The sequence below is a fragment of the Leguminivora glycinivorella genome, chromosome 6 (assembly GCF_023078275.1).
Source record: "Leguminivora glycinivorella isolate SPB_JAAS2020 chromosome 6, LegGlyc_1.1, whole genome shotgun sequence".
NCBI classification, from domain to species: Eukaryota; Metazoa; Arthropoda; class Insecta; order Lepidoptera; family Tortricidae; genus Leguminivora; species Leguminivora glycinivorella.
The window spans coordinates 15,667,651-15,692,063 of record NC_062976.1 but is presented as its reverse complement, the minus strand read 5'-3'; the positions used below and the strand labels follow the sequence as shown (position 1 = coordinate 15,692,063).

Here is a 24,413-nt window from a genome sequence, read left to right as displayed (position 1 = left end):
GAATCCTGAACTTGCGAGGTTTTTAACACACGAGAAGTAAAATAAATTTGCACCCGAGTGTAACACAAAATTTTTCCCTTCACTATAGCGAGGAAACTACAACGCAAAAAATGCGTTTATCACTGCTTCCAGTAGTTCCACAGGTGGTAAATCATCTTTATTACTAGATTCACCTATTTTTATCAATTTTAAAGCAGTTAATTTGACTTTATTCAAGGTCAAATTACTTTACCCACTAGTGGATAAAATGCGTTTTTACCCGCTGGTATTAAAGGACAAAACACGTGTTTCCGAGTTAGTGAGGGGAAAAGTATTTTACTACTACTACTACTACTATTGCAAGAAAAACATTTTCAATGAGTACTAACAGACAGACAGACAGAGTATTATTTATATTTCTAGGTCAAACCCCACTCGACCTATGCCCGGACCCGAACTTATGCAAGACGCTGACAACATGCCGCAAGGAAGGCACAGGCGGCAGCGACATGACGCCAGACAGCGAAGCAGGCGCGGCGGCGGCGGTGGCGGCGGCGGGCCCTGAAGAGGCAGTACACACCGATCCCACTGCGGACGAGTGCCTCGTCTGCTCTGATGCGAAGAGGGACACTCTCTTCCGCCCGTGCGGACACATATGCTGCTGCAACGTGTGCGCTGCTAGGGTGAGTGTTCTGTTGTTATATAAGTTACATGTGATCCGACAGTCTGGACACTCGCGACAGCAATACCGGTGCCTGAAAACTCAGTCTACAGCGATCCTAAAGGCCATGAATGTCTCGTCTGCTCTGATACGAAAAGTGATACTTTTCTTCGCCCGTACAGGTGACACACGTTTAAAAACTAAACTAAATTATTAATCCAATCAATTTGTTTTCCAGGTGAAGAAGTGTCTTATCTGCCGCGCATGCGTGACGTCCCGGCAGCGCGTGGGCGAATGCGTGGTGTGCTCGGAGGCGCCGGCCACGGTCGTGTTCCGGCCGTGCGGCGACGTGTGCGCGTGCGCGGCGTGCGCGCCGCTCATGCGCAAGTGCGTCGAGTGCCGCACGCCGCTGCAGCACGGCTCCGTGGCGCCGCACAACATCGACCGTAAGTGTAGAGTTTTCAACAATGCGACACTGACGAAGCAGAAATACGTAATGTGTAAATGATTTACACGTATTAGACTTTTCACTCGGCTTTATTATTTATGTCAACAGTAGAAAAGGAAGGCAGCAGCAACCTGGCACAAATTCAAGTGAACAAGGGCCAGCCGGCGCCCGCGCAGGCCGCGCCGCACCACATGAACAACGGCTCCCGCCCCGCGCCCGCGCCCGCGCCCGCGTCCGCGCTCGCCTCCGCGCCCGCTGTCGCCTCCGCGCCCGCTCTCGCCTCCGCGCCCGCGGCCACCGCGCTCGTCACGTCGCCGCCGCCCGCCGACGTGCAGAAACTGCAGCAGCAGCTGCAGGACATCAAGGAGCAAGTATGGCCAAAATGACAAATAAAATAACGGTAGAACAAAACGAGGCTAGAGAACTTAATAATCTTTTTTTTTATCCTTATTAATGAAAATTGTCCCAAATTTTATCGTAATTATATTTACCCATTTCCTCCTGTGAATTTCTAAGTCGACTGTGTGGTTGGATTATGTAGGCTATCGTCTGAGCTAGCTGATCAGCTAACGACCTGTCACATCACAGCATATCGAAATTTTGTTTATATTTTTTTATAAACCTCTAACCTTTTGAAAGCTTTGCATTTCGTGTCAAAATATGGCCTATACGCGCCAATACCATCAACTAATAAATAACGAATAAATAACGAAAATAAACCTTATCTGTCAGCATGACAATTGCTTTAACAGCGTCCGCCAGAGCAACTTTAGGCGTTGCTGGCGTCATGGGCACGACAGCACACGACGCCCCTAGGTGATCTTGGCGGTCAAAGGGTTGCTTAGAGTAGCACTGAAACTTGAGCATTTTCACACGATCTGCCTACCCCTTTTGAAAATACAAACGTCAGTTTTATGCATGTGTATCTTTCTCTGTTGCAGACAATGTGCCCGATTTGCCTGGACCGGCTGAAGAACATGATCTTCCTGTGCGGGCACGGCATGTGCCAGATGTGCGGCGACCGCATCACCGTCTGCCCCATCTGCCGCAAGCAGGTCGAGAAACGCATCCTCCTCTACTAACACTCCAGGGTAGCCGCCGTCACAATCGCATACTTCGTAAGCGTGTCGTAGCTGTAGTTCCCCCTCCTATCGCTCATTTATAGTGGTGAGTCTGGTGAGACAGAGCCAGACTTCTGCTTCAACTTCCCCTAGGCCGGCAGAGTAGCATACTCCTTACTACGATGAGTTTAAGTTGTCTTTGAAATTGTTTGGAACAGCTGCTAATGTGAATTGTGCCAAATATAAAACTTAACCAGTGCGAGTCAACGCAATGGTATCTCGAAGATTGGGTGACTAAATCTCGTGGATTAGGCTGAATCTCGTATTAAAGATGAATCTGCTTTCTTGAAGGAATTATTATTATGCGAGTTTGAGTGGTAAGACCGAACCTAACGGAGTTGAGTCACATATACTCGTATCTATATGCCACTGTGTTACACCTCGATAATTATTTAAAAAAATTAGACCCTTAATGTGCGAACTTTGATGGTGGCGGCAGACCCTCTGATCTCCGGCGGACGCATTACCTTCTGAGTAATGTGCGGCACCGAAATCTTCCGCGTGCCCAAGGTAACCGGAACATCAGAGGAAATACATTTCTTTTTTATATGACCGGGTCTTCATTTTTAGAAAAAGTTAGGCATGTAAAGGAAATCATTTAAATATTGCTTCTTGATATTCGGTATTGTGACCGCGCAATTACTTAGTAGGTACTGGTACTTAGTTTAACTGTGCGATTTTAACGGCCCAGCCACGACATTGGTCTAAGCGCGACAGCGGTGAGCAGCAGCCATAAAGTCGCCGTCAATAGAATTTATGAACAATGTAAACAAACCTTGTAGTTAAAATGTCCTTAATTTCCATTGTAACTCATCAGATACTGGCTAAATCCATGTGTTATTTAATCAATTCATCTCACATTATGATCCTCAACCTTTAAAATAGTAAAATTATGCTAGAATATTGATATTTTAAAGAATGGTTTGTTTACATTGTTGACAATTTCTATTGACGGCGATTTTACGTGCGAATGAAAAGTCCCATCGCTGTGTCTCGCTCCAATGTATGGCTGCCGCTCACCGCTGTCGCGCTTAGACCAATGTCGTGGCTGAACCGTAATGCAATAATTACTAAACTATCTAGAAATATATTAAACCATTACAGTGTTTGATTGATAACAATAATAAGGTCCTTAGTTAAATGTGGTTTAATACTGTACAAATACAAGCTAGATAAAGTACGTACCTTCCGAAAACTTACTTATGTTCAACGTAGATAGCTACTATTTTACACGTAATCAATTTCAATGTCTTCGATCTTGTTATTAGGACCGTATTTTGGCCTTAAATATTTAAAGCGAAATTCTCAAATGTTTACTGATTAGGCTTAAGTATTATATATTATATCCAGTAAATTAGATTTGTAAGAAAAAGGCCATCCTGTATGAGCTCAACTCGTCTATACGACTGATAACATTAAAATGCATGTAATGTATTGTATGCCTAGATGATAAAAAAAAACTTCTTGCGGTTAAATATTGCTGAAAACGCTGTCGATTTTTTCAATGTCGAATTTCTATATGGATAAGTATAGAATAACAAAGACATATTATGAAACTAGTGAAAAAACGCAGCGTTCTTATAACATTTTATTTATTGTAGTGTTAATGTAATGTTAAGGCCATATATAATGTACCTATCCTTCTCAAGGCATATATTCATGAAATAGATTGTATTCTATCAAAATGTTATGTCCATCAAGTCAATATTTTGTCTAGCCTGTAGGCATAGCACATGGCCGCGGGAGTATGTCGCCGCCATCAATTGTATTCATAAGGACAGGTAGTCTATCTTTGCCATCTAGGCCTGATCACTTGATCAGTCGCATCATACAAGAAGAAATATAATGTTTGGTCTGTAATTCTCAATCGTCTAGTCCATATTCTAATTGCCGCGACGCTTCTATTTTCAGTGGAATTTGAATTCTGATCAATTAGAATTAGAACTGAAATTGCACTGATAACATATGAGAAGCGGTAATTAGAATTCGCCCTTACGTCTTGAGAATGACCGTGGTCAAACTGGTCAACCATTGAATTCCCTTGCCTATTTATATGTCACTTAAACAATTTCGCGGCCAAAATGTACAATACCTATTGAAGTTAAAATTGTTATTTTCATGAGGTTTGCCATTTCATCTCGATATATTTTTTCAAGCAATTGCAAATAATAATATTTCTTTATTTGCAGATAATAATATTATGTACCACTATCTTTAAGTTTGCAAATACTTGTAACTCTATTGTGCCTTTCGAAGCTTAAATAATGTTATATTACTTTCATCGTTATAAAATGCATTTATTACCTTTTGATGAATTCCATTAAGTATTACTATATAATATAATAATCTATTTCATTTAAATTGTTAAGAGTGATGTTAGATCATCTACATAAGTATACAAAAATATTTATAAGACTTCACTGTATTTCTTTATTAACGATTGTTAAATAAAAGATAATTTAAAAATCACGTACTAATTTATTTATAGAACGACTTAAAAGTTCCCTACGTAATACACAGAACTAATGTATGAGGTGTATAAGGTCTGTTTCAGACTAGCGTTTTATACGCACCCATAAGATTTGTGGCAATGCGTACCAATAGGACCGAGCTGAATACCAAAATAAAGGTACTTAGCTCGCGAGTAACGCCAAAAGAACACGCGCAGAAAAACGCTAGTCTCAAACCGTCAAAATAAAAACAGAAGCAAAAAATATCAACCTCATTGCAGTCAGTCCCGCTGCTTCGTACGCCTATTAATCTAAATGTTTTAACCTGAGCAGCTAGACATGAGTTCATCCTCGATAGGTTCCTTAGGCTCTTTTTCAGTGTGCTCCGGCTTAGGTTCCGTGGCCTCGAGCAGTGGGCTGTCGAAGTGGCGCACGCGCTCCTCGATCATGCGCATCGACATGTCGAACAGTCGGAAGGAGAGGTGGGAGTCGAGCGCCAGCTCGCTCTCCTCGCAACGCTTGCAGTTCTTGAAGTGCGCGGCTGTCGTCCCTTCCAGCTCGGGCGAGGTTGCGCAGTACAAGGGCGTGGCGGCGGCTTGGGACTGCAACAATCAGGTAAGTTATTTTTCACCACACCAACTGGTAAAGGCTTTCTTTGCTATTCGAAAACAGATAGCAAAATTGCATTTTATCCACGAGGGGGCAAAGTAATTTCATACAATTATACATATTGAATAAATTGATGGATTTATACCTAGTCAGTATTTTGTTCGTGTTGGTGTGGTGAAAAAGCTTGTTTAATCTTCGTGCCTTGATACCAATATTTGGCACGAGCGGTTAAACAAGAACTTTTACCAATTGTAAAACAAATAAGTATTATTTTGCAACTGTGCAACATCATAAAGGGGGCGTGGCCCGTGGGATAAGTGCACACGTTAGACATTACCTAAGTAATAGATTAGTTTCGGGGAGGGGGCGTAGACTTTTTATTACAGGCAGATGGGAGGCGTGCTTCTAAAAATTTTGGGAGCTCTTAAAAAAATTATACCTACCACTTAATGACTGGTATTGACGTCTCATAGAATAGTACATTACGATACAAGTGCGTAAAAAAGGAAGTTCGAAACGAGTGGCGATAAATTAAAACACGACCGAAGGGAGTGTTTTAAATCGAATGTTATTTCCTTTTCGCACGTGTATCGTACGACGTTTTTCAGTACAGATGAGCCTTCGAAGTTTCGACCTGGCATATAATGAACCACTTCTCGCACTAGTGCGTGAAAAAAAACACCATCTGTACTGAAAAAATATTAATAGTATTAAATGAATGTGCATAGCGAGATCAGACTAGGCATATGCACCTATACGTACCAGACAGATTCGAAACTAATACCTACCTATAATATTATTCAGTTATCGTGCATATCTTTCGCGCCAATATTAATTTATTATATTTTACATAGACGGTGGCGCCCCCATTTATTTTCTACTCTTATTTGCCAGGCTGTAACGTTAGTGTTCGTTCGGATTAGCGTAGGTACGTAATTATTAAATCAAGTAAAAAAAATATAAATTACTCACAATAGACTTGTTGAACGGCTGCATGCTCAAATACAGCAATTCATAGACCCACCAATTGCTGCACAGTTTTGTTCTAATAAAGGAGCCGGGGGTCGCACTGAACACGCCCCGGCCCGCGTTCATCCACCGGTAGCCGAGGTAGTGCATGGCGAAGATGCAGCACAGCTTGGACACGTTGAAAGCCTTGATTGATGTGTAATCATGCTCTGGTAATGAAAGCATCTCCTCGGTCGGCATTAACCTTTTCTCTAAAGGCCAGTTCACGTACCTTTAAAAGAACATGAGGTTATTTAGAATGTAGTGATTAAATTAGAGTTTTTGTAAAAAGGCTTATAAGTATTGATCCTTTTTATTGAGATAGATATGTTGGGGAATCTAAAAGAAGATTTCCGTTCTAAGATCATAAGTTCTACCAGCATCGCGTTGTATTTTATTATGATGCTGAGATTAATGTTAAGTTAACACCTATTAATGTTAACTCAAAATTACCTTTTAGCAGTTATGTTATGTGAGACAAGTGTTAAAAAAAATAAACATATTAGGTAAGTATGCAAGATTTTTTTCAAAGAGACAAAAACACTTACCTACCTATGGGGACATTTCGTATTTCTCGCTTAGGTAATATCGTTATCGCTAATCATAAATTGCGACTTAAATAACTGACTCATTGGTTATAAAATAAATATAATACGATAAGATATCCCTGTATCCCATATCCCCTATAGAAATTTGTTTGTATCTACTTTTTTCGACCAACCTGTGAGATTCTGAGGTCAGAAACACTACGCGGGCATTAGGAGCTAAGAGTTTCTCAATGTTCATGAGCATGTATATTTGACTCAAATAATTGACTTGAAATATTGTTTCCAATCCGTCTTCCGTGATTGTCCGTGGGATTCCAAAAACACCGGCATTTACAATTACAATGTCGAATTTTCTGAAAAATGTACAAAGTATTGAACTGAACTAGGTGCATAAGTACTACATGCCTACAGGTATTAGGTAGATACTTATTCTGATCAAATAATACAGAGAATGTAACACCCAAATATTATTATCACTGACTAGGAAATATACTAACTTACCTAAACTTAGGTAACCTGAAATACTAACACTAGGTAAAAACCTTAGCGCTGCATATAATATAATACGAGTACCTACACATTAAGAGTATCAAATATTGGCAGCAGGTATCATCGACTATCCGGCTGTGGGTATCATCAATAAAATTTACCTATTAAACGCGGCGTGTGCATTTATTATTTATTATGTGATACCTAGGTGAAAACTGAAAAGCTTACTTGTTTTCTGCCAGTAGCCGATCGTAAACTTCTTTACAGATAAAAGAGAAGCTAAGTTTACTTCTCCTATACTCAACCGATCCAAGTTCTTACAGACTTTCTTGCTGGCGATATCGGCCGCGTACGTGTTTCTACAAGCCATATAAACGTGGGCATCTTGCGCGTTGAGGCAGCGAGTCATCTCAAGTCCGAGACCACTATTGGCGCCAGTGACCAGACAATTCTTATCTCTCAAGTCAACATCCCGGACAATCTAAGGACAAAATGTACGAATAGGTAGTAGGTATTATACCGGAACCCCACTGCTCCTCACTCCGGTCACCCGTCCATTGCTTTAGCTTGGTGTGCCAAGGTTTCCACAGCTATAGCTATACGTACGCACATGCTAAACACGTATACCAAGTGGGTATATTATGTAGGTATTATTGTGTGCGTGTGGATTGAGTGAGCACCTTCCGAAAATAAAAAAAAATATGCTGATCATTTAGTAAAAGTTCTAAAACAATTGTAAAACGAATCTCTGAATTTGTAAAAAGATAAATCAAAAGGAGCCGACATAGTGTGGTCACCCTACATGATACATTTGTATGAGAAAAGTTATGTCTGAATATCTTTAAAACCAGACGACGAATATAAAATATTAGATGGTGGATATTTAGTAAAAATTTTTACTAAATTTTGAAGTACTTTCGAGTATCTGTGGTGCTACAAATCTTTAGATATTTACATTTTTAACTTTCTCAAAACGTGTGGACTGAGTGAGCACTTACAAAAATTTATTATAAAAAAACCTGACACGTTAGTGGTTCGTTTTGTATTTTACAAATTCCCATTTCACTTTTACTAAACTATACACATATAATAGCGGTCTAAATCTTATGTTTTTCATCAAAATTCGGCTTTTCAAAAGTGTGAGGATTGAGTGAGCATAAGAAATTATTTGTAAGAAATTAAATACGTAACTAGGTGATCTAAAATTTATAGAGGTAGGTTGGCATATTTTTTACTAAATGTTAGTATATAAATATTATATGTTAAATGAATACATTCACTGTTTTTGTTGGTAGTTTGTGAGAACTGAGTGAGCACATGTTAATGACTGTATCTTTTGATTTATCTTTTTACAAATTCAGAGATTCGTTTTACAATTGTTTTAGAACTTTTACTAAATGATCAGCATATTTTTTTTTTTCGGAAGGTGCTCACTCAATCCACACGCACACGGTATTATTCACTTTTCCCACTGCGGCGCACAAAGTAGGTACAAAACATACCGCACGATTCTTGTTTTTCGATCCGTGCATAGGTTGAGGTTTTAAAGCTTTATAGTGCCTATAGCGTTTATAATTTATTAAAGTTAGCCAGGTAGGAAAGTAGGAACCCACATATTAAATACATTCGCTTGTTTCCTCTCATGCACATTATATATTAAACCTTTCTATCTACTACTATCGCTACCGCCTATCGCTACGTTTCATACAGTAGGTATCTATAAGTACGTTAAGGGTTTTACCTCCTCTGCTGATGGTCCAAAAATATGGCGTTCAGCTGTGTTTATAAGGAATTTAGCAGAATCCTTGATCAACGTATATGTTTCGGGGGCTAATGTTCTTATTTGGCGAACATTAATGTTAGTAACCCTAAAACATAATGATAAATCAGGCAGGCAAGTATGGTCGCGCGATAAATGTGTAAGAATTGTAACTCATGTACCAATAATTATTGTAATGTATTGTTTTTATTATGACGTGTAAAATTATAGTTTTATCAATAAATATTGAATTGAATTGAATAAATGATTAAACATCTGGCTGTCCCTATCGCACTTACTAATAGTGCGATAGGGAGGGCCTGATATTTTATCGTCTATCGCGCGACCATGCTACCCGTGCAGGACACTTGAATAACACTTGCCCCGCCCGCCACCGCTTAATATTCTACTAAAAGACGTTCAAACATACAAACCAATTTACAAGTTCATTTTAAAAATACCGTGATAAATCTTTAATAACCTAATCATAACAATAGTGCCGTGTAATCAGTGACTTATAAAATTAAAGATTTGGCTTAAAGGTCTCGTAGCCAAGCCATAAAATCCCCAAAAAAAAAGAATAACACTTGCATTTTGAACATCCAACTAGAGCCAGACTAAACAAAGAAACAGAAATTTGTATTATAATGAAACCCAATAAAAATATATAAAAGGAACTCCAACAAACATTTATTTATTAATAGCCGAAAGGCCTGGAGACTCAAGACCCCCAAGGGGCTCCCGCAAAGCTATAAGTGTTGAGTGATGGCAGGTGATGCTTCAAGCTTCACCTTTATATTATGTGAATCTATGTGAATGTGTTGCCCAGTTGCCCAATTGGATCCCCAGAATTATTTATACTTATTTACTACGATAACTGCCTGATGACTTAATATTTACTCATATAATTACTAACCGTATTCCTCGTACACAATTAGCAACCAACATTGTTAACTTTGTGATGAGAATCCTAAACTACTACACGTATTACTTATTTTTTATATAATAAAAATGAGGGAACATTCCGTATACTTAATATTTTTGTCAACAAGCTGTCAACAAAAAACAAAAGAAAATCAACAAATCTCAAGAAAAATATGGCTCTTGCACATGTTCTCACTGTCGTATATGCGTAAAACCAAGGCATTTTACTTGGATACAGGGGCACAGTATCAACGTTAATAGAAAAAGAAAATCAATAAAAAAAAAAGCGGGTGCAATAATTTTACTTCCCTATTAAATTTGAATTTCGCGCTTATCATTGACAAAATGTGTTGACTTATTTGAGATACAAATCTCCAAGCTATGTTGACTAGGGTTAACCATGGTAGCAGTAACACCAACATGCCAAATAGCGTGATGTCAGTGCTGTCATTGTCATATTCATTTCATGTCATTTCCCAATCTCGTCTGCTTGTGTATACTTTGGCTTCTACTTGTAATTGTTTTGCTGAAAACAACAATATAATAAAAAGTACAAAATATATCGGTTTAATGTCACGTGTATATTATTATGAAATTTAAATCTAACATACATAATTGTTGAACGTCATGAATTGTAAATTTACTATCATTACTAGTTGAAATCAAAACCTCAAATTTAAAAGATTTAAAAGGTTTAGTGCTTTGATTTAATAAAAATATACCAACATGAGTACCAGCAAGCGCAGATATTCATCCTCTGGAAGCGACAGCGCTGAAGAAACTCGAAAAAAGGATCTGAAGGAACGAGATGAATTTGCTACACGACTGAAAAAACGTGATGAAGAAAGAGTTAAAAAGGTGGCAGAATCTTCTAGTAAAAGATCGTATGAAGAAGCCGCGAAGCGCTTGAAGTTGGAAGCCGAGGACCGGGACAAGCTGCTACCGAAGCTGCGTGTCCAGTCCCGCCGCAAGTATTTAGAGAAGAGGAAAGATGATAAGGTGGTGGAGCTAGAGGCTGATATTGCCGATGATGAGTATCTCTTCGAAGAAAGCACGTACGTATGTTTTTAACTCCCTTTGAAGATTTTTTTCTAATGAGATAAATTAATTATTTACAGATATAATGTATGCATACCTTTTGGCTAATGATAGAGTTAAAGTATATAATTTTTATACTTTATTACAGATTAACAGAAAGAGAAAAAAGGGAAAGAGAACATAAGAAGACAATTTTACAACTAGCTAAAGAACATGAGAAGGCTAGAGAACTGGAAAATGTCCAGCGATACCACATGCCTCGGGATCTGGGGAAGGGAGAAAAAGGTTCAATTTTTTTTTTTTTTATGTTTATTCAATATAAGACAATTTTCTTTGCACAAACCAATAGGTAGTTGCTCAGTTAATTAATTAAGTATTAGATGTGTAGAAACAGAGTGGAGTGGCCAATAATAATATATTCTGTGCAGTGGCAAGAGACAATATGACATTGTGGATTCAAACCAAGCATTGTTGACAACTCTCATCTTGTTCTATGTGGTATAACAATGTATAAAAATATTACTTGTACTTGTTTTCAGGGGAGTATATTGAAGTTGATGAGAATGAGAAGCTGCCTCACTCCGAGCAACGCAAGTGGGAACAGGAACAGATCAAGTCAGCATTCTTTAAGTTTGGTGCCAAAGATGCCAAAGCACAAAATGAATATGACCTCTTACTTGATGAGCAGATTGATTTCATACAGGCCCTGCAACTGGAAGGCACTAAAGAGAAAAAAGAAGAGAAGGAAAAATCAGAATATCAGAAGATGCGCATGACAATAGAGGAGACTAAAAAATCTCTACCTGTTTATCCATTCAAAGAGACATTGATAGAAGCCATAAGAAATTATCAAATTTTGATTGTGGAAGGAGAAACAGGGTCAGGAAAAACAACACAGATTCCACAATATCTCTATGAAGCTGGATTTACAGATGATGGAAAAAAAATTGGATGCACTCAACCAAGAAGAGTGGCGGCCATGTCTGTATCAGCAAGAGTGGCACAGGAAATGAATGTTAAGCTTGGCAATGAGGTTGGATACAGTATCCGATTTGAAGACTGCACATCAGACAGAACTGTAATTAAATACATGACAGATGGTACACTTCACAGAGAATTCTTATCAGAACCAGATTTGGCCTCCTACAGTGTAATGATTATTGATGAAGCCCATGAACGTACATTGCACACAGATATATTATTTGGACTTGTCAAAGATATAACTAGATTCAGACCTGATTTAAAGTTACTTATATCTAGTGCAACACTAGATGCAGAAAAGTTTTCAAATTTCTTTGATGAAGCACCTATCTTTAGAATACCGGGAAGAAGATTTCCTGTGGATATTTACTACACAAAAGCTCCTGAGGCTGATTACATTGATGCTTGTGTTGTGTCAGTTTTGCAAATACATGCCACTCAACCTCTTGGTGATATACTAGTGTTTCTCACTGGACAAGAAGAAATTGAAACATGTGTGGAAATGTTGCAAGAGAGAACTAAGCGCCTTGGCAAGAAAATCAGAGAACTGTTGATTCTGCCAGTGTATGCTAATCTACCAAGTGATATGCAGGCTAAGATTTTTGAACAAACACCTGAAGGCGCTCGTAAAGTGGTATTGGCCACTAACATCGCTGAGACATCTCTTACAATTGATAACATTATTTATGTTATAGACCCTGGGTTTGCTAAGCAAAACAACTTTAACTCAAAAACTGGTATGGAGAGTTTGATAGTAGTACCAATATCTAAAGCATCTGCTAACCAGAGAGCTGGCAGGGCAGGTAGAGTGGCTCCTGGCAAATGTTTCAGACTCTACACAGCTTGGGCCTATAAATATGAGCTGGAAGATAATACTGTACCTGAGATTCAGAGGATAAACTTGGGCAATGCTGTCCTAACATTGAAAGCTCTTGGAATACGGGTAAGCGAGAGGGAGATATGTTCCTTCCCGCTCGCTCCCGCGCTCGGCGCGTTTCGTTCTAGGTTTCAATAATTATTATTAAATTTATGCCCCTGTTGTACACTTTGCTTTTTACTTCGATTGCGAGGAATTAATTATATTTTTCTCGGCAATTTACACCACGAAATTGTCGTAAAGCGAAAGAACATAATAGGTACATAAGATAACCAATTCCCGCCAACTTTTTTTTCAACATGTGATCAGAGTTTCAGACGCTTGGTTTTTTGCCAAGTCAAAAAAATTTTAAACGATAAGTAATCGAATCCTATTTTATTTAATTTACTTAATTTAATGACAGAAAATACGGAATTCTAATAAATTATAGCAAAAATAAAATAACCTATCAAAGTTTTGTCACCTACACAATTTTATTGCTCAATAAAATTGTGCAATATGTTTTAACTGTTTGTCTCTTAAGACCGATAAGAACAAAGAAAACTATATGCATCCTTTTCTTTAGGGTGCTATAGAAAAGGATACCTATAGTTTTCTTTGTTCTTATTTACTGACAGACTTAAATTGTTTGACAGTGTTTACATAATGTATTTTTATTTTAAAGAGAGTATTATTTTAGTAATCATAGTATATAAATATAGTATCGTTGGCAGGCATTTCTGTATAAGTATAACAAATAAATTTCGTTTTCACTTCTCATGCTCGAAAAGTGCAGTAGTGCGAAGACGACATAAAATCGCATTTTTTATTCTAGACACTTTGTCTTAAAATTCATAATCTTAAAAAACAAGAGTGAGTGTGGACGGTCGCGAAATTGTATGGAACTCCGTGCACTCGATCTGATTTTTGTACTGATTATGACATTTATGACTTTATCAAATTATGAATTTTAAGACTGTCTGTTGCCGTGCCGGCCTTGGCGTTGGAGCAACTTTATGCCCTTGGAGCACTAAATCATCATGGAGAGTTGACTAAAGCTGGGAGGCGAATGGCAGAATTTCCTACTGACCCTATGCTTGCCAAAATGTTACTAGCAAGTGAAAAGTAAGTAAATTCAATGTTGTCTTTGATATAATAATGAATGAAAATTATTGTGGTAGTGAAATTGCTAAAAAATTAACAAATTACAATTTTATTTTTATATAATGGTGCTCCAAAACTGACTTATATAACAATTATAACAGCCAGTGTGGCAGCAGCATAATATAATATTGGCTTTGTATCAGTGATTATTTCTTCCAAGTAGTCCATGCCTGTTACAATTCACAACAAAAATGTAACATAGGAAATAATTTTGGTTTTTTTTTCAGATACAAATGTTCAGAAGAGTTGGTGACAATAGCTGCCATGTTATCAGTCAATAGTTCTGTGTTCTATCGGCCCAAAGATAAGATTATTCATGCAGACACTGCCAGAAAGAACTTCTTCCATCCCTCTGGTGACCACCTCACACTGATGAATGTTTACAACCAGTGGGTTGAGTCAGACTACTCAGTGCAATGGTGTTATGAGAATTTCATACAATACCGGTCCATGAAGAGAGCCCGAGACGTGAGGGAGCAGTTGGCAGGACTCATGGATCGAGTCGAGATTGAAATGGTCTCCAGCATTTCGGAAGACTCCAATATTCGGAAAGCAATAACTGCCGGCTATTTTTACCATATAGCTAAATTTTCAAAGGGTGGGCATTATAAAACAGTAAAACACAATCAAGTAAGTGGTTTTTTTATAATTTCACAATAATAACTAATAAAGCATTTTTATTTTATTTAAAACTATTTTAAAATGTTTGGGTATAAACTATGTATATCTATGTTGAATTCAAACAAATAAACCTTATAATGTGTAAATTTTACTTAAAATGAGACAAGACAAAACAATATCTGTATGGTGTTAAGCCAAATTTAAGGACAAGTCTTGAATCTACATCAGTATTAAAAATATGCTTTCTATGTTTTCAGACAGTGATGATTCACCCCAACAGTGCATTATTTGAAGAGCTGCCACGTTGGGTCATCTATCATGAGCTTGTCTTCACTTCTAAAGAGTTTATGAGGCAAGTTACAGAAATAGAAAGCAAGTGGTTATTGGAGGTTGCACCGCACTATTACAAATCAAAAGAATTAGAAGACTCTACTAACAAAAAAATGCCTAAAACTATTGGCAAATCTGCTAATAGCCAATAAATTATTTAAACTAGATCACATTGTTCATTTAAAAATCTGTTACCCGTCCTTTCCTTTCCCAGTCTCCATATCTGGTTGGTTCTGGGCCTTTTGGCCCTCCAACTTCGCCTGTATGTGGGTTGGTATTGTCTGGCCAGGCTGGAAGTGGATCTTCTTTTGCATTAGCAGTAAATTCGGCTTGCACGCCAAGGTCGTCTATTGGAGTAGTTTCTCTTAATTTTTTCCTAAATTCAGCCACCCGTTTAGATTCTGCCTTCTTGGGTTCTTCAGCTTGACTACTCGCTTCAGTGCTTGTAGTATGGGAATTACTCTTGAAAATTAAAATACCACAGCCTGCAAAGTAATACGTCGTAAATAACATGAAAAATATAAGACAATACCAGGGGCGGCTCACTCTCGCGATCCTTTCACCGCGCTACAAGTACATGCCGGCGGCCGCGAGTTCGCGGCCCATTCAGTGGAGACGACCTTCGCGCGGCGCAATAGAATTCAATGTCGGCTGCACGCGTGCGGTCCGTTTGTTACTGTAGGTAAGAATTTAGAATGGCGGCGTTTTGTGAACATCAAAGGAGTGAGCCTTCTGTACTTGTACTATTATATATTCTGTGACAATACACAGCTAAGTCCCAAAACCCAAGTATTAAGCAATTTACCTCTAGGCGATATTTTATGAAAAATACTGGTAGAGCTGCGCAACATATTGATTGACTGATTGTATAGAAATATAATCGCTATATTTTCACAAATATATGAAAATCGCAATGTTTCGAAATCTGAAAATATGTCAAACAAATGCAAAACGTCAACATTGAAAAAAATTACTTCAGCTGGTACACACTGATGGTGGCGTGAGGAGGCGAAAAGCAAATCATAAAGAAGTAAAGAACGACATTTACCAATCACTCAGTAATTGGTAAAATTATACTTTTCCCTTTCTCTTAACTGCTAGTACAAGCGTAAGACAAAGACAGTATGATTCTTTCCATCTATGTTTGAAATTAGACAGTCGCACCAAACTTTCGTATGCAAGAACAAATAACATCGTAAAGACAAGAAAATCAAATGTATCCTTTTATTTATTTCAATAATTAATGGTTAATATGGGTTTCATAAATTAACCACTGCTTTTTGTATAGCAAGTATTGAACGTACCAGCGTCTTTTGTCTATGGCTATATCATATGATCAATGATCGACACTGTGACTGTTTCATTCTTCTATCTCTGGGTAGGAGGATTTACGAACCGCAGGAAAAGCCAAAACTCCCAATTAATCCCATAAAAATGAAGGGAGCCATCTTCAACATTGATTCGGGATACTTGGAGGGATTGTGCCGTGGTTTCAAGTGTGGAATCCTCAAGCAAGCGGACTACTTGAACTTGGTGCAATGCGAAACATTGGAAGGTAACTTCGTTTACAATACTACCACGGGATCTTTTATTTTAGAGCAGATGCCTTAATCTAAAGACCATCTGAAATTGTTATCTTGCCGTTGGGATATGTATTTAATAATATAATGTATAAAAATTTCAAGGAGCTGACACACCTTGTCGTACTTAATTGTTTGTAAACTTGTCAACCATCAAAGAAACCTTCCACATCCCAATCATTCAATTTGCTTGCACCCGCAGAATGCTGGTTTCAATCTAATCAATAACAGATTTCCTGTTCAGGAATAATTATCCTTCATAAGTATTAAATATTTGTGAAATGAAATCTTAAGTGTCTCCTAGAGTGGCTTGGTAAATCCTCCTGAATAATATAATCTTCATTCATATCACCCTGATTTTATTCCATATTAATGGTTTTATTTAATATCCAAATGTTCAAGGTTGTCTAGAGTGGTCATGTGGTTTGTCATAATCAATTTTAGTTGAATTTTTATAGCGTGCAAGAAAATCTTCAAGTTAAGGATGCTGAAGTCAGACATTTGGATTAGAATAATGTTATCAACAAGAGAGACAATTTTGAATATAAATATTTTTTGCCAGAGTTTTTGAAATCCTTACCTAGCTGTAATATTTCTATCTACATATGAAAATTATATTTTGCAAGTACCATATTACAAGTGTTCAAGTGTTGTGATTATTTACTGTTCTGTGTAGCATTATGACTACTTCCATTTTAACTTATGACCATTGACCACACACTAACAATTTACAAAATAATTAATAAGCCTCATTTCTTATTCTTTTAGATTTGAAGCTCCACCTGCAAGGGACAGACTATGGCACTTTCCTGTCTAATGAGCCCAGCCCCCTGGCAGTATCCACTATTGATGACAAGCTGCGTGAGAAACTCGTTATCGAGTTCACACATCTAAGGAATCACTCTGTGGAGCCACTATCCACCTTCCTAGATTTCATTACATACAGTTACATGATTGATAACATCATCCTATTGATCACCGGCACCCTGCACCAGCGCCCAATCTCTGAGCTGATCCCCAAATGCCACCCTCTGGGATCCTTCGAGCAGATGGAAGCTATTCATGTGGCTGCTACTCCAGCTGAGCTGTACAACGCTGTCTTGGTGGACACACCTCTGGCTCCGTTCTTCGTTGACTGCATCAGCGAACAAGATTTGGATGAGATGAATATTGAGATTATACGTAATACCCTGTACAAGGCCTACTTGGAAGCTTTCTTTGATTTCTGCAAACAGATTGGTGGAACTACTGCTGATGTCATGTGTGAGATTTTGGAGGTAAGGCTTTTTTTATCAGCTTCCAATAAATAGGTACTAAATCTTTGTTATTCAATTTAATTGAAGTCTCACATCATTCTGAAACCGAGTTATTTTCTAAGTCTCACTCTTAATGCAACATAACGAATGATTCATTTAAAGTATCAAAAAATAATTATATGAATAGATAAACGTTTTTTTTTGCTATTAAACCACAATATAAAGCACAAAATAAAAGTAACATCACAAACACAAAAAACTTCAGTAAAAGTTAGGTAGGTTCACTGTGTATTGCAGCACTTGTTCTTGTAGCCAAACAAATGTTCAAAATCTGAAAATTAAAAAAATAAATTTTCGTTTTTTGATCGAAACCTTGTTTAATCGTAGTTCGAGGCCGACCGCCGAGCTATCATCATCACCATCAACTCGTTCGGCACGGAGCTGTCCAAGGACGACCGCGCCAAGCTGTACCCGCGCTGCGGCAAGCTCAACCCCGACGGGCTGGCGGCGCTGGCGCGCGCCGACGACTACGAGCAAGTGAAGGCTGTCGCCGAGTATTACGCTGAGTACCAAGCGCTGTTTGAGGGTGCTGGCAACAATGTTGGCGACAAGACGCTTGAAGACAAGTTCTTTGAACATGAGGTAACTATATTCTCAAGCAAACATTGTTGCTTAACCATAAGGACACTAAGAAATTATTTGTATAAGGCATGTATAAGGATGTTGTAGCTTTCACTTGAGGAGGTCTTATTTTATCTGAGGTATTAACAAATATGAGTTACCCACAGCTTAGCCTAAAAGAATTTATACTCTGTGACTTAGAACAGAAACAAAACCAAATTATATAAAAATAAGCTGCAATATACTAAAAATATTAACATAAAACATCACATTTGCAGGTGAGCCTCAATGTCCACGCCTTCCTGCAGCAGTTCCACTACGGCGTGTTCTACTCGTACCTGAAGCTCAAGGAGCAGGAGTGCCGCAACATCGTCTGGATCAGCGAGTGTGTCGCGCAGAAACACAGAGCAAAGATTGATAACTACATTCCCATTTTTTAAAACTTCTATGTATGTTTACTTTACAAGTTGCATCCTTGACAGACAACATACACTATGTAAATATGAATATTGTTTTCAACTAAAGCGAAGACATTTACTCCATGAAACAGGAAATGATAATAAAAGTTTACCTTTGTTATTTTCAAGTAAGACAATTTTAAAAGTAGGCTTGTGTTTTAATTATTTCTTGTATTTAAATAAATATTTATTTCGCAGATTTTATAGTATTATCAATGAAGCTGTATTATGCACTCAAAAATGTAAGTATGTTAAATATTGCTGTAATGAATAGGCAACCTATTGTTTTTGAAAAGTTTGAAGTAATTATATCCTATTATTTACAATATTGCAAATTAAGTCTCTGAGATTCCTTCTCTGTTCTTTACTGAAGGATCGAGCTGCCTAACATTAAAAGTATGAATATTAATTGTATTTAGATTGATTATTAAACTGTATAACTGTTAACAGTATGTTTGTTTGGTTCTTATTCCTTCCTCATTAAAGACTTGATTACAATTAAGTGTAGTAGCACTAGTACTACTTATGTTATGACAAAATAGTCACATACAAAATCTTTGCGATATTTATTATTTTTCCTGTAGGAGAGACAAGTTTTACAGTCATATATGCATATCCATGTGCTGATGCATTTCATTTTCAAGTTAGTGTCTCAGTTGGATCACTTTTGTCTAAAAGTTTACATCTGTCTTCTAAGATGAATTAAAAGTGGAACAAAAAACACAGTTGTTTTGTCTTGATACAAAATACTTTTTTTTTTACAAAAACTACAAAACATACTACATACACTACAAAAAAAATCAAAGTATTTTTTTTTTCTTATGTGTAGGGGCATAAAAGGATTTTTATGAACAAAGTAACATTATATTGTTATAATTCTTTATTAACTATATTTATTTGTTCATTAATTATTTCAGTTGCAGGCCCATTGTGTACTAAAGCTTCTTTAGGCCTCTCTAATAATAAACTAGCATGTGCTTTCCAGAAGTTGTCTTTAAGCATGTCATCATGAACATCAACAATCACCAACTTCTGTAAATTCTCATCTTTATTCAGTACCACAGTTTTCCTTAGCAATATGGTACCTCTCTTGGATATTTCTGGTTCATTGTTATAGTTAATATTGAATTCTTTGAACAGAATTTCATTTTTATCTGCTGACACTGTGCCACACAAGCGCTTCTCAGCCTGAAACAATAAAGTATAATCATAAAATATCTACTTATACAGTATTGATCCTATGTATGCTGTAAAGATGTATAAAATAATCCTAAATATATTCTCATAATTCACATTACTAAAAGTTCAATTCATTTATTAGTACACTACACTTACCTCACTTGGAGTCAAATTGCCTTTTAAAACTAAATTCCAGAATGTTGTGTTGTAAAGGTTGTTAATGTGCACATCTGCTTGTCTCCATTTCATGTAGTCTATTAAATTTTGGTCAGATGGATACAAGACCACACGACCATCAAAAGTTGGTGGATATTGCAACTTTTCATCTCCAAAAAACTTGCTCCAGTAATAAACGTATGAAGAAGAAAACTTGCTGTTAACCACAGTCAAAAGTTTAGCAGCACGTCGCTTGTAAAGATTTGCTTGTTTCTTGAAAACAAACGAGTATTCATCACTTTGGCCAAAGGCCATCAAGATCTCGTTAAAGTCTTTCATAACTCGAAATGCTACATAATTCATGAGCTTGAGTGCTCTTAGATCATTAGGTTTTTCAAACTTGTGATCGTCTGAAAACTTGTGAAAACACTTGCCATCTAGTCTCACGACAATCCAGGAATTTGGCAATAATGTGTCATCTAGTTCGAACTTTTTAACATATTCAAATGAACTTTTAGCCATTGTTTTAAAAATAAAATGACGCCGGGGTTTAAGTAGTGATTTTATGAATGTACTTTCTAATATAAAAACCATCTCACGATATGCCACAAGTTTGGTTTGCAGCACACATGACATGACAATGACATTGACGTAACAGAACTGTCATGGCTCATTTGCGCGTTCATAAACCGTTTCTATTATATTTGTTTATAAACCAATTTATATTGAACAAAGAATATAATGCTCACTAAGATATTGAAGTTGTCGAAATCCTAACAAAACTGTTTTTGACGTGATAACGTCTAATAACTCGTTACTACGGGCAGCATGCACGAAAAAGATGACGTCATTGTCCCGTTTCCCAATATAGCGAAAGCGCCATCTATTGGCGCGCGTAGGAACTAAGCGGCTGATCGATGCGCTCGGTATGGTTGTAGCGTGTGGCCTGAGTAAAGTAAAGCACCACAGCTGCGACAGATGGCGCGCTCGTGTTTATTATTTTTGAGTGTTTGTATTGTAATTTAAAAACATGAAAGATTGCATTAAAATAAGCATCTTTTATAGAATGAAGTTGTTTGAAAAACCTACTTATTTAGGAGTTAGAGCAGTACGAAGTTGCGAATTTTCCCATAGTATTTACTAAGGCGCCAGAGACTTAATAAATTTACGATGATTTTTTTTACCAATATAACCTATGTTAATATTGATAAATCATATAGAACACGTTTAAATAAGGATGTTTTGTTATATAAACTTTTTCTTCTCCATTAATATTTACTGAGATATTAGGGTTCTAAGATTAGTAAATGGCACTAGCACTTTAATAAAATTAACGCGTGTCTCGCAAACGGTCTAGGATACAAAATGACGACTTTTATATAGGTTAGGTTCGTTAGGTATCTTCAAACGGCCGAAGGCTCCTATTCTGTGCAGTTTCTGTAATAAGCGGGGCTCCGTCGATATCGCTTTCTGTCTCTGGCGCCTTAGTAATGCTACGGGAAAATTTTGCAACTTTGCACCACTCTAACTCCTAAATTAGTAGGTTTTAAAAAAAACTTTAATTTATTTAAGATGCTTATTTTAATGCATTCTTTCTAATAAGAACAAAACACTATGCTAGAAAGAGTGCAGAGGAAGTTCTGTAGGCACATTTACAAACGACTGTACGGATATTACCCATATATGTATCCATCTCTATTCGTAACAGGAATGGTTGGTCTTCAAACTCTAGAAACCAGACGGAAACTGCTGCATATTATGCATTACCGCCAACTGTTTCACCATAGAGTAGATGACGCATCCGTGCTTGAGAGAATGGGGCTGCAAGTGCCAAGAGCGAATGTGGTGGTTGGCATGCCGGGCGCGGTGCCGGCGCGGCGGCGGCGGCGCCTGTTCGCGGCGGCCGGCGCACCGCTCGAGCCCGAGCTGCTCTTAACCGCATCATGTTGGAGACAGACGATATTGACATATTTGCTGATAGTGTTGGTGTGTTTTACAGAAAACTCTTAAGGTTCATAGACTCTACACTCCTTAGGTGATTAATGTAATAACCATAGTTTAACTTTTAAGTGTGTTTGCTTTTATTTATGTCAATTTAACATGTACATAATTATATTACCACATAAGTGCTTTGGTGAAATACTGTTAACTTTTGTGTATTTTTAATAAATAAATAAATAAATAAATAAACGTGAAAAAAGTCCCAGAAGCGGGCCCACAGAACTAAATCAAGATAGAAGGAAAAAGTGTATCTACTTCGCGTGCGGAAAAGTTAAATAGCGAGCAACATTGTTCGCCGCGCAAGTCAGTCTGCTCCCGACCGCTGCCCGCGAGTGACATACAGTGAAAAATACAAAATAATTAACTGTTCAAACACCACCAATAAAAGCAAGGGTGTTAAACAAAGTGTTTCCTATCATCGGTAAGTACCATTTGTCCTAAAATATTTTTTATTAAATAAAAAACACGATTTTCCTATTTTTATCATCAAAACATTAGCTGACGTACGGCCGTCAAACTAGTTTTCCATTGCGGCTTTAATTTGACGAGTCCGACTTGGCGTGTGCGTTTAAAACAAGCGATATAAAAATAGGCTATTCAAACTGTCGAGACAAAGTGAAGGTAGATTTGTTATTTTGTCCGTCGAACTTAAGGCTCCCCACAGACAGTCTTAAAAATTCATAATCTTAAAAAAAACTTGTATGCAATCTGACAGTTCAAACTGACACTGACAAGACAGTGACAGATTTGAACTGTCAGATTGCATACAAGTTTTTTTTAAGATTATGAATTTTTAAGACTGTCTGTGGGGAGCCTAAGAATAGTGGTGCACCACGGAACTATATCGTCATGTATGCTGCGATTTCCTTATTCGATTTAAATCGATTTTGCGAAGCAGTGGAAATTATAATTATGTTTTTATATTGTTATGAAACTATACATATAAAGTACGAGTGAAAAGTAAATTTAACTTTAAAATAGGTTACAGTTACGGTATTAACGTTGAATTTGTGGTCGGCAGAAAAACAAATACAAACATAATACGCTCTATATTTATTATGAATAAAAATAACTCTAAAAATGTGTTAATGGTTAATTATATTTATATATTACTAAAAGTTGTAACAAATATAACATGAGGATAATGCTGTGAGTACATGGTCGATTTTCTTAAAAATATTACGAAATATTAACTAGTATTAATACCTACCTACTAAAATCTTTGTTCCTGGCCTTAGGCAAATTATATACCTACTAGTGAATCACACGAATACAGGTATATACTTACTTCATTTCACCTCGAAGATGAACATCCGATATTTTTAACTTCGGCGGGCATCCCGCACGTAACCTCCACAATCGATCGAATGGGTTACGCGGGGACAACGTTCCCATCACTAAAGTACACTCGTGACGTCATAGGCTCAACACAAAACGTTACACGCTCGGTTTCGCTGTTAATCGCCGAGCATTTTCCTTCTATCTTGATTTAGTTCTGTGAGCGGGCCCCTTTTGCTATACTCTGACCGCCCCTGTCTATACTACTGTAATGTTTGACGTTATCACGTTAAACTACCGTCCGTAAACCGACTTTACAGACAATCAATTTTTTTTTGACGTGATAACGTTTAAAGCTAGGAACACACTACGCGGACGTCCGTCGTGAATCGACCGCGGACGGGAATCTGGACAATGGAAATACACATAACCGTGCAAACTATCGGTCGACGGACGTGGACGTGGCCTTGAGCGCATGGACGTCCGATCGAAATCTGGCTCGCTTGATGTTTTGTTCCGCGCACACTGATGATCGGTCGCGGTCGCGGTCGATTTAAGCTAGGAACATACTACGCGGACGTCCGTCGTAAATCGACCGCGACCGCGACCGATCAGTGTGCACGGAACAAAACATCCAGCGAGCCAGATTTCGATCGGACGTCCATGCGCTCAAGGCCACGTCCACGTCCGTCGACCGATAGTTTGCACGGTTATGTGTATTTATTGAACACACTACGCGGACGTCCGTCGAATCGACCGCGGACGGGAATCTGGACAATGGAAATACACATAACCGTGCAAACCATCGGTCGACGGACGTGGACGTGGCCTTGAGCGCATGGACGTCCGATCGAAATCTGGCTCGCTGGATGTTTTGTTCCGTGCACACTGATAGGTC

At 37.8% G+C, this 24,413-nt stretch overlaps 6 protein-coding genes across 8 annotated transcripts in view; 3 read left to right on the top strand and 3 right to left on the bottom strand.

Moving 5' to 3' along the window:
• The window catches only part of LOC125226808 (E3 ubiquitin-protein ligase MIB1), a 273,740-nt gene extending 270,645 nt beyond the window's left edge, over window positions 1–3,095 (top strand). Inside the window, exons 14-17 of the mRNA XM_048130913.1 lie at window positions 403–662; window positions 879–1,086; window positions 1,197–1,459; window positions 2,030–3,095. Of these exons, the coding sequence (XP_047986870.1) occupies window positions 403–662; window positions 879–1,086; window positions 1,197–1,459; window positions 2,030–2,170 (872 nt within the window). The 3' untranslated portion in view covers window positions 2,171–3,095. The remainder of the gene's footprint in view (window positions 1–402; window positions 663–878; window positions 1,087–1,196; window positions 1,460–2,029) is intronic.
• A 1,578-nt stretch (window positions 3,096–4,673) lies between these two features.
• LOC125227443 (WW domain-containing oxidoreductase-like) lies at window positions 4,674–10,115 on the bottom strand. Of its 3 annotated transcripts, XM_048131761.1 has the most exons (6): window positions 9,989–10,115; window positions 9,055–9,181; window positions 7,542–7,794; window positions 6,998–7,177; window positions 6,241–6,508; window positions 4,674–5,261 (listed from the first exon to the last, which is right to left on the bottom strand). In XM_048131761.1, exons 4-6 carry the CDS (start codon window positions 7,066–7,068, stop codon window positions 4,980–4,982), a joined length of 621 nt encoding a protein of 206 aa, XP_047987718.1. In that variant the 5' UTR covers window positions 7,069–7,177; window positions 7,542–7,794; window positions 9,055–9,181; window positions 9,989–10,115; the 3' UTR covers window positions 4,674–4,979. The 3 variants fall into 3 exon arrangements, with proteins under 3 accessions (XP_047987718.1, XP_047987719.1, XP_047987720.1); XM_048131762.1 differs by lacking the exon at window positions 9,055–9,181 and having other exon boundaries at window positions 9,989–10,019; XM_048131763.1 differs by lacking the exons at window positions 6,998–7,177; window positions 7,542–7,794; window positions 9,055–9,181; window positions 9,989–10,115 and adding an exon at window positions 7,834–7,873.
• A 358-nt stretch (window positions 10,116–10,473) lies between these two features.
• On the top strand, window positions 10,474–15,153 carry LOC125226990 (pre-mRNA-splicing factor ATP-dependent RNA helicase DHX16). The gene is made up of 7 exons (XM_048131179.1): window positions 10,474–11,051; window positions 11,183–11,319; window positions 11,574–12,962; window positions 13,086–13,131; window positions 13,868–13,996; window positions 14,263–14,665; window positions 14,914–15,153. The coding sequence occupies exons 1-7, from the start codon at window positions 10,723–10,725 to the stop codon at window positions 15,136–15,138; spliced, it is 2,658 nt and encodes an 885-aa protein (XP_047987136.1). The 5' UTR covers window positions 10,474–10,722; the 3' UTR covers window positions 15,139–15,153.
• On the bottom strand, window positions 14,667–15,977 carry LOC125226989 (succinate dehydrogenase assembly factor 4, mitochondrial-like). The gene is made up of 2 exons (XM_048131178.1): window positions 15,792–15,977; window positions 14,667–15,471 (listed from the first exon to the last, which is right to left on the bottom strand). Exons 1-2 carry the CDS (start codon window positions 15,835–15,837, stop codon window positions 15,167–15,169), a joined length of 351 nt encoding a protein of 116 aa, XP_047987135.1. The 5' UTR covers window positions 15,838–15,977; the 3' UTR covers window positions 14,667–15,166.
• A 351-nt stretch (window positions 15,978–16,328) lies between these two features.
• Window positions 16,329–19,353, top strand: LOC125226987 (V-type proton ATPase subunit d). Its single transcript, XM_048131175.1, has 4 exons — window positions 16,329–16,541; window positions 17,335–17,843; window positions 18,210–18,464; window positions 18,722–19,353. Exons 1-4 carry the CDS (start codon window positions 16,421–16,423, stop codon window positions 18,881–18,883), a joined length of 1,047 nt encoding a protein of 348 aa, XP_047987132.1. The 5' UTR covers window positions 16,329–16,420; the 3' UTR covers window positions 18,884–19,353.
• LOC125226988 (probable tRNA(His) guanylyltransferase) lies at window positions 19,193–20,957 on the bottom strand. The gene is made up of 2 exons (XM_048131177.1): window positions 20,237–20,957; window positions 19,193–20,089 (listed from the first exon to the last, which is right to left on the bottom strand). Exons 1-2 carry the CDS (start codon window positions 20,870–20,872, stop codon window positions 19,772–19,774), a joined length of 954 nt encoding a protein of 317 aa, XP_047987134.1. The 5' UTR covers window positions 20,873–20,957; the 3' UTR covers window positions 19,193–19,771.
• Between the last annotated feature and the right edge of the window lie 3,456 nt (window positions 20,958–24,413).

Coding starts and splice junctions, on each gene's coding strand:
- LOC125226987 (XM_048131175.1), top strand. CDS start 16,421: ATGAAGGGAGCCATCTTCAACATTGATTCGGGATACTTGGAGGGATTG. Junction 16,542..17,334: donor GCAATGCGAAACATTGGAAG/GTAACTTCGTTT, acceptor TTATTCTTTTAG/ATTTGAAGCTCCACCTGCAA. Junction 17,844..18,209: donor TCATGTGTGAGATTTTGGAG/GTAAGGCTTTTT, acceptor GTTTAATCGTAG/TTCGAGGCCGACCGCCGAGC.
- LOC125226989 (XM_048131178.1), bottom strand. CDS start 15,837: ATGTTGCGCAGCTCTACCAGTATTTTTCATAAAATATCGCCTAGAG. Junction 15,472..15,791: donor TCATAAAATATCGCCTAGAG/GTAAATTGCTTA, acceptor ATTACTTTGCAG/GCTGTGGTATTTTAATTTTC.
- LOC125226990 (XM_048131179.1), top strand. CDS start 10,723: ATGAGTACCAGCAAGCGCAGATATTCATCCTCTGGAAGCGACAGCGCT. Junction 11,052..11,182: donor TATCTCTTCGAAGAAAGCAC/GTACGTATGTTT, acceptor ACTTTATTACAG/ATTAACAGAAAGAGAAAAAA. Junction 13,997..14,262: donor ATGTTACTAGCAAGTGAAAA/GTAAGTAAATTC, acceptor TTTTTTTTTCAG/ATACAAATGTTCAGAAGAGT.
- LOC125227443 (XM_048131761.1), bottom strand. CDS start 7,068: ATGCTCATGAACATTGAGAAACTCTTAGCTCCTAATGCCCGCGTAGTG. Junction 6,509..6,997: donor CTGACCTCAGAATCTCACAG/GTTGGTCGAAAA, acceptor GTTCTTTTAAAG/GTACGTGAACTGGCCTTTAG. Junction 5,262..6,240: donor AGCCGTTCAACAAGTCTATT/GTGAGTAATTTA, acceptor TGATTGTTGCAG/TCCCAAGCCGCCGCCACGCC.
- LOC125226988 (XM_048131177.1), bottom strand. CDS start 20,872: ATGTCATGTGTGCTGCAAACCAAACTTGTGGCATATCGTGAGATGGTT. Junction 20,090..20,236: donor GCAATTTGACTCCAAGTGAG/GTAAGTGTAGTG, acceptor TTATTGTTTCAG/GCTGAGAAGCGCTTGTGTGG.